This window comes from Neolamprologus brichardi, chromosome 9, assembly GCF_056152115.1.
Source record: "Neolamprologus brichardi isolate AB-2024 chromosome 9, ASM5615211v1, whole genome shotgun sequence".
In the NCBI taxonomy this organism is placed as follows: domain Eukaryota; kingdom Metazoa; phylum Chordata; class Actinopteri; order Cichliformes; family Cichlidae; genus Neolamprologus; species Neolamprologus brichardi.
Genome location: NC_142112.1, coordinates 832,274 through 840,916, shown reverse-complemented (window position 1 = coordinate 840,916; position 8,643 = coordinate 832,274). Strand labels below are relative to the sequence as shown.

At 42.9% G+C, this 8,643-nt stretch overlaps 3 protein-coding genes across 11 annotated transcripts in view; 2 read left to right on the top strand and 1 right to left on the bottom strand.

The window, feature by feature from the left end:
- The window catches only part of LOC118456097 (protein NLRC3-like), a 559,092-nt gene that overhangs the window by 108,168 nt on the left and 442,281 nt on the right, over window positions 1-8,643 (top strand). The gene's annotated exons all lie outside the window — the stretch shown is intronic.
- Window positions 428-2,999, bottom strand: LOC148101074 (uncharacterized). The gene has a single exon (XM_087845770.1). The coding sequence runs from the start codon at window positions 2,899-2,901 to the stop codon at window positions 436-438; it is 2,466 nt and encodes an 821-aa protein (XP_087701896.1). The 5' UTR covers window positions 2,902-2,999; the 3' UTR covers window positions 428-435.
- Window positions 7,400-8,156, top strand: LOC148101073 (stonustoxin subunit beta-like; the record flags this gene model as incomplete). The annotated part of the gene is made up of 2 exons (XM_087845693.1): window positions 7,400-7,469; window positions 7,618-8,156. Coding segments are annotated over 2 exons (609 nt in total), but the record flags the coding sequence as incomplete, so codon positions are not given.

The window sequence follows — 8,643 nt, the reverse complement described above, 5'->3', positions numbered from 1 at the left end:
GTCGGCTTTGGGTTGTTCACAGTTCTGAAGCAGATACTGAGTCTTTGAGTTTGTTCCCAGGCACGGGAAATGCTGTCCTCCTGGCAGAGTAACAGACAGTCCATCTGCAGAGCACATGATAGTAGCTCCCAGCTTCACGAGCAGGTCCCTGCCCATGAGATTCACTGGCACTTGAGGTGACACCACATATTGATGTTTCACAGTCTGCTTTCCCAGCTTTGTCACGGCTGGATCGGTCAATGGCAGAGTCATTGGAACCCCGGAAAAACCCACCACATTAACTGTGTGATAGGAAAGTGTGGCACAGTCTGGTGTTGCTCTCAATGTGGAATATGTTGCTCCAGTGTCCACTAGAAAGGGCAATTCTGTCCCTTCCACAGTCATTGACAGCATAGGGTCTGCCATGCCCATGCTGTTTGGTCTCTCCGGGCTCCTTCAGTACTGCTGCTGTTCCCAGCCCCAGTCAGCCACTGGGTACTGAGCGACTGGTGCTGCACTTGGGTTTGGGGCTTGATATGCTCCCCTGTATCCATTTCCTCCTCTTTGAGGTCCACGTGCCTGGGGTCGATAGCCTCGCCTTTGATAGCTTTGAACATTTCCTGGACAATCTCTAGTCCAGTGTCCTTCTGCTCCACATCTCCAACAGACATTCCAAGGCATGTTAGTGGGATTCCCTGTTTCACGAGCTCTTTGCGCTCCCCTCACTGATCCACCACGCCCTCTTTGCGGACCACCGGTCCCCCAATTCCCTATGGGTTGACGCTGCCTTGGTACATTGACGGGCCACCTGTCATCAGAGCACAGACCCAGGTCTCCCTCTGGCCATTCAGGCACGGGACCAGGCCGGGGCCCAGCTATCATTATTTTCTTTGCGTTCTCCTTTTCCTCTCTCTTTTTCTCTCCAGCTTTGTTTTTTGCTTCTGCCAACTGCAATTTTAGCAACCACGCTTGCGCTTCTTCCAAGTCTTTTTTTTGTTTGTTCGCGGTATCCTGTTCCTCCTGCAACCGATGTGTTACATGTCTTTCCCACTGCACAGAGTCCGCTACAGCAAAATCTGGATTTTTCTCTAAGTCAACTTTTACTTGATTGGGCAGCCCTGCCAGCACCGCAGAACGGAACCACGCACGATGCTCACCTTCATTACCTGGATGGATACCTGTTTCTGACAACCACTGCTCTTTGGCTTTTGCTAAAAACTCCCTAGGTGTATGTTGGGGGTCCCAATTTATTTTAGGTATAGCTCCAGTATTAGGGGTTGGGTACTTCTCACGAACTGCGTCAGATAAGGCACCTTGCACTTCATGGTATGGCAGATCATTTGCATACCGAGTTGTATGGGCTATAGCCTCTACATCAGCTAGCCCACCACCGAGCATACAGTGGCCAGCAATAGCACGGAAATCGCCAATGGCAAGTTCCTGGCCTTCGGTCAATCTACTTAATGTTCTTAGCCAACTCGCTCCTCCCTCAGTTATAGGTGGAAGTTGTTTAACCAATGCTTCCAAATCTCTTATTTTATATGGGCGGTACAGTGGTTCATTTTTTGAACCTGCTATTAAAGGAAGATTATAACTAGGGCCAGCAGCTCCTGGCTCTAGTGACACTTTTTTATAGCGAACCGCATGTTGTTTTCCTCTTAAACTGTGAAACATGGGCCTTCTCACTACTCTTCCTCCACGTCCCGATCTCAAATTTCTGCCTACATTTGAGTCTGACTGAACTACTCTGTCTTTTTCCTCATCACTCTCCTCTTCTGATGAAGTCGCACCATCTTCACTCTCCTTCCCTGGCTTAGCTTCAGTCAGTTTTTTCTTGACGTCTTTTAGCGTTTTTATTACTTCCGTTAATGCATTTGGATTTTCATGCATCCGGCCATAGACTTCTCCTCTCCAGTTTCTGTCCTTAGTCGTTGTGTCAGGTTTCTCCGACCTACTGGTTTGGGTCTGCCCTTCTCTTGCTGGTGTTGGCAACTCCTGAAAGGTTGACCGTTCACTTCCATCTTCCGTTGAGATTGTATCCTCCATTTTAAGGGTCTGTTCAGTCTGTCCACGGTGACTTGGCTGTTCCTCCATTATTACTTCTGAGTCTGACATTTTCTCTTTACTTGGTGGGCGGGGAGGCGAGGTTAAGCCTTCATCTGCAGCTGAGGCTACCTTTCTCCCTCCCCCACTTTGGGGCTGACATTTAACTGTCACTGACTTTTCTTTGGGACGAACTGTAGGTGGGCTGGTATATTCAACATCCGCTATTCCTCCAAGAACCACTCCAGTTTGTCCATCTGGACCATGAACTTGTCCCCCACCAAGAGTCATCACAGGCATGATGTATGAATGTGGTGGGGCACTAGGTGATACTGCGGCCCAAGTATATAATTTTGGTGTGTGAGGTTTGTTAGCATCTTCTGGGTTTGACATTAAATCCTTCATTTGGCTCTTTATCTTTTTATTTTCCTCCTTCAGCTGTTTCAATGACTCCATGACATTTTTCATGTCTCCTGTTTCCTCCATGACATCCTCCATCATCCAAGATGATGCTCCATTCCACAGGAACAGCCATTTACAGCACTTTGCATGGGTCTCCTTTAAATTCTTGATTTCTTTTTTGGCTTTCCGGTTAACTGAACGTCCCTCTGCTTCCTTTTCCAGTTGTTCCAGTTTCTGTTCACATCTCTCTCCTTCCGTTTTAAACACAATGTTTAGGGCTATCTTCTCCTCCAGCCCTCTCTGTTGGGAGGCAATAATTTTCCTTACCTCCACATCCATCATTTCGCATTCTTTCTCCGCTATTTTTAATGATCCAGGGAAAGCCAAGCGAATGGCTTTTTTTAGCTGTTGCAGTTGCTCCTCCATAGGCCTAAATGCCCTAGACCCACTAGATGTCGCGCTGGAGCTGTTTGCCATTTTCCTGAAACACAGGCTTACCTCCCTCTCAATGACGTTACTCGACTCCTCCTCCTGGGTCACCCCACTACGTCTCCTTGAGAGCTCTCAGAATTAATCTCACCACTCCAGCGGTCACAGTCTCCTCCAGACCTGCTCGGTGACACACAATTAACCCAGTGCGTCAGAGAGTTGACCGTGGTTTTATTAATGTTTACACTCAATCACAATGTTTCACTCTCCCATTTAATTTAATAAAACCAAATACATTGTGTGCTGTACTTTATGCACGCTACAGCCACACAGTTTAACACCTTCACACCAGCAAGTCGCCACAAAACCTGCGTCAAGGCGCTCTCGTATCACATAATAATAAATAAACACCATTTTATTTTAACCGGTGGGAGAGTGATGAACCAGTCAAACCCAAACTCCTCAATAGTTCACCATTTTACTTATTTTACTTCAACACTGAACAATCAAACTCCACTTAGTCTCATTTACTCCAGACACCATTAACCATTTCAATCACACAGTCACAAACAATCCATGTCAGCCACACAATTTCAAAAAGCCAATTATCTCCTTTTAAATAATTTCTCACTTCGGGACTTCTCCACCACTAACTCCACAAATTTTAAGAAAGCATATCAAATTCAGTACCGGTTATTACCGCTTGTACCATGGAGAAAACAAACATAGCCGCCTCTGTGACTTCATACTCGGGGTCATCCGCCTGTATGGCTAGTTCAATCACCCCTTTAAATAAAAGTAAACATCGACTAATATATAGATCTAAGTCGTCCAGATGTATTTCTGAACTTATTGACACCTTATAAGGGGCATCTCCCTCTTCTGTCTGTGCAGAACAGTCACAATTCACCTCCAGACGCCCCTCTACCCCTGTAACTTCAATGTGACAGGACGCTGATCGCAACATTATTAGGTTTTTTATATGACTTTATATGAACAGGAATTTATCAATATTGAGTGGGTTTTTTTTTCTTTCGAATATGTGTGTGAATGTAAATAAATTTCTTACTTTTCACAGGTCCACTTTATTGCGTGCTCATGGATTCACTTCTGTTAAAGTTATTCAACAAATATATTTTTATTTATTTATTCCTTATGGATTATGTCACGCTTATTAGTGGCTCATATGTACTTAAACTTATGTCTAGACTTGAACACAGAGGTAGAGCATCATTCCATCCTTTTTAGGGTGACAAACTCCACTTTCTCTGTATCAAGACAGCTCATAACCTTTTAACAATTTTATCTAAAGGTATTATTGATTAAGATTCTTCTAGGGGAATAAATGTGTGGTTTTCTAAGTGCACTTAAATTTTGTCTCAAATTAGTTCACTACAATTTTCATCCAAATTGTAAACACTCACCTCAAGCATACACCACAATAACTCAGAGTTATATGTATTATATCTTATATTATCACAAGAAAGCAACTGGGTTAATCAAGCATACTTGTCTATAGTCTCACACTGAAAGAAAAAGACGCTCACAGTCTTATAACTTCATATATATCTTTGCTTGAATCAAAAGCATTTTAAACTTTCCACTTTTCAGCCATGCAACACAAGAAAAATATGCCAACCACAGTCATTAATCATATATTCACAGCAATATTCAAAACTCATTTATATTATCATAATACACAAAACCAGCATGTTATTTACAGGGCTTTAACAATACTTGCAAAGCATAATTATAACAGTCAATCACACTCTAAACAAAATGGACGCCCTCTGTGTACCTCACAGCAGCCACGTCATTTGCATGTTCACACACACAATCCAATCAGGCACGCAGCGCTGCAGCACGCTATCGTCACACACAGCCTCGTTTCACACTCAACTCTGTATCTTATTTTACACAGACGTCTTATATTTACACTCACTCTCAGGCCTGAAAGTTTTAGCGCCTACACAATTTTGACAAATTTAAGATAACGGGTCCAACCGAAGAAAGTCCAACTTTTTTGTAATCAATTAACCAGTATCAGCCTCTAACTGTATCTGGCCTGATCTCTAAAGTCCCTAAGTCAATTTACAGTGCCCAAAAAAGCGCAGATACCGTTCAAAACGGTAAGTGGTGCAACCACTAGTTATTCTGGAGTGCCCCAAGCTCCACAGTGACCAACTGACTATCCCTCAAAGAGGACAAGGCCTAGGCGTCCCTGACCTTGGCAAGCGTTACCTCTGAGCACTGCGCCTCCTAGTGGCCTCTAACCACCGTTCTAACAAAATTTATAATACTTTTAAACCGTCGTCAACCCTCTAAAACAAGAGTATGACTGACGCAGATGCAACGTTATGAACAATGGAGCCTCTAACTCTCAACATGGCCAACACAGATGCAATCCTTTAAACCAATGGAGCCTCTAACTCACAAAATGACCAATTCCCTATCAAACTACCTGAGCCTCTAACTCAGCATTATTTTCATTTACCTTGAGCCTCTAACTCAGTATTATTTCTTTTACCTTGAGCCTCTAACTCAGAATTATTTCTTATAAGCTTATTTCAAATTTCAACACTCATGAGATTTTTCATCAAAATCAAAACAGGCCTTCACCAGTAATTTCAGTGAGTAGACTTTTAATTTATACAATCCAATTTGGCACAGTTTGGATTTACATTCAACAGGTTGTGCCTTACCTTTAGATGTGCTGGCCTGCCCACTCACGTCAGACCACTGGCTCGTGCCTGCCCGTTCGACCACCTCGGACCGTCCAAACCTCCAAAACTTCCTCCTCAATACCACAGGACGAGCCCCCAATACTGTTACGGATTCAAATATTGAGGAGGGATACAGGAGGAAAACTCAAAATAACCACACTGGACCGGCCGGGTCAAGTCAAACGATGATTTAATGAACACACGCGTGGGAGATGGACACCATACATCAGACAGCATCAGATCTCAATACAAACTCCACACACTCATTGTTTTATGAAAATCAGGGTATTAGAACGCCCCCTCATGCGTACAGATAATACAATACAGTCAATATTGACAACTTTAGACACATCAAGAAAAACATTCTCTTCGTCTCGAGGACAGACACTGGCTCCAGCGCCTCTCCTCGGAGCCAACTGTCCCCTACGGAGACACAACATTACAGCTGCAAGGTTTTCCAAATGATCAAGTTGACCTGTGTATAATACGCTGAGTCAGGGCTACAATATTAAATGCATGTTGGTTTAATGAACTACCATTACTTAAAAACTTAATAAATTGATTGATTGAATCTTTATTTTGAACATGTTAAAAAAGTACATCAACATAGAATCAAAAGAGACAAATAAACAAAGCAAAGTTTAGTTAAAAAGATATAACTGAATAAAAATCACAAAGAATCACATAATGTGATTCAGTGTTATGTAAGCGCGTGCAACCTCCTGGGCCCAAAGTCATCCCACACCATGGATCAGCCAGTCATAACGCTGACTGAAGTTTTTAACCTTTATTAACTCGGGCACAACTCTTATAATAAGCAACAAACTGCCATATGTATAAGGTGATCATGTTTACACCTGCAAAGAGAGATCATATAATTATTCTGACACCTGTAAAAAAGATTAACACCAGGTTATAACAATCACTGTAATACAAAAGTTAAATGTAATGTCAATAACTTCAATCAATGTTTAATGCAATGCTTATTAAACGATTCTGATATAATGATGATGATTCTGCTAAAAATGAAGTAAAACACCCCTTTTCACCCGACAACACACACACACACATACCTACACACACACACACCTACACTATGCACAGACTGGTACTCTTTGTTCATACCTGTGTAAGACGTCATATGTTAATGAACTTATGCATATTCATGTAACCTCAATAAAGAGCAGTGTTACGAGGGAGCAGACGAGAGCGACTGAGGTCAAGTGAAGGAACGGCGCTGTCACAGTTCTCTCCCTCATGAATTGTCTGGTTCCAGCGGTGGGTCTGTGCTAGATGACCCATCACCAGCTTTTTCCAGTTTTTTCCACTGGTTACCAGTACGTGGTAGAATCCACTTCCAGATCTTGTTGTTTGTCTTTAAATCTCTGAATGGATTGGCTCCATCTTATCTCTCTTTAACAAAATAATCCAAGTGGAGCCCTCAGGTCTGCAGATAAGTAGCTTCTGACCAGAACTAGACGTAAAAACAGAGGTGAGCTTTATCGATCGCTGCAGCCAAACTCTGGAACAGTCGCCCTTCACATCAGGTCGTCACCAACACTCGACATTTTTAAAACCCGGTTGGAAACACATTTGTACTCTGTAGCTTTCAATTCTGACGAGTCTTTATAGTAATTACTGTGTATGTTTCCTATTTTATCTCTACTCTGTGCAGCACTTTGGCTCAACCTGTTTTTAAATGTGCTGATAAATAAATGTAGATTTCTTTGAATAAAACAGTGGAGCCGAGCTTTGAGCTCAGTGTGTAACAGTGTGTGTATGAGAGCCATGTAATGTCCATGTGTGCATGCTGACTGTGCTGCTCTGACCCCCCTCCTCCTTTCAGGGTGGAGCCTGCTGGAGTCCGATGGTTGAGACCAGGTCTGAGGAAGTGTAAGTGTGTTTTTAATGGGATTCATGAAAACAAAGCAGCACACATTCAACCATCTTCATCATGTCAGGAGTCATCATCAAAGTGTCAATCAATGAACAGATGATGGATCAATAACTGCAGCTGGATTGTGTTTGTTCTCTCCATCAGATTCCTGTCAACTCACAATCGACACAAACACAGTGAACACAAAGCTCCAACTGTCTGACAACAACAGGAAGGTGACACGTGTGGAGGAGGTTCAGTCATATCCTGATCATCCAGACAGATTTGATGGTTATTATCCTCAGCTGCTGTGTAGTAATGGTCTGACTGGTCGCTGTTACTGGGAGGTCGAGTGGAGAGGAAGCGTTTGTATATCAGTGAGTTACAGAAGCATCAGAAGGAAAGGAGGCAGTAATGACTGTGTGTTTGGACACAATGATCAGTCCTGGAGTCTGTACTGCTCTAATGATGGTCCTCAGTCTGTCTGGCACAATAGAATAAAAACATCCATCTCCTCCTCCTCCTCCTCCTCCTCTGTCTCTAACAGAGCAGCAGTGTATGTGGACTGTCCTGCTGGCACTCTGTCCTTCTACAGAGTCTCCTCTGACACTCTGATCCACCTCCACACCTTCAACACCACAATCACTCAAACTTTTTATCCTTGGTTTTTGGTCTATCCTGGTTCCTCAGTGTCCCTGTGCTAAGTGGGGTGTAAAGAGTGTCTCCTGTTACAGAAACACTCTGACTGTTGAACAGATAGTTCAGTCTGTACATGTCTGTCTCTTTCAATCAGTTGATGTTTGAAACTCTTCTAAATTATTCCTTGTAAACTTCTTCCTCTTCAGTCACAAACAAACAGGAAGTGATGTCACATGTGTTCCTGTCCACACAGCAGAATGAGTCTATTGCTGACAGTGATGTACAAACAGAGTGAGCATTTCTGAGGCCCAAAATAAACTGAGTAGTTCACTGAATGAACAATGGACTGTGAGCTCAGTTCCTTCATCATTAGTATGGATTATATATGTATATGTATTATATTAGTATCATATATATCAGGTGCTGCTGCTGCTGGTTTCAGTCATTGTGCAAATGTGCTGTTTGTAAGGTTGTAAAGCTGCAGTCAGCTGAGACTGAAGAAGTCACTTGATCAGTGAGCAAACATTTCTGAAAACGTCCATATGAACAGAA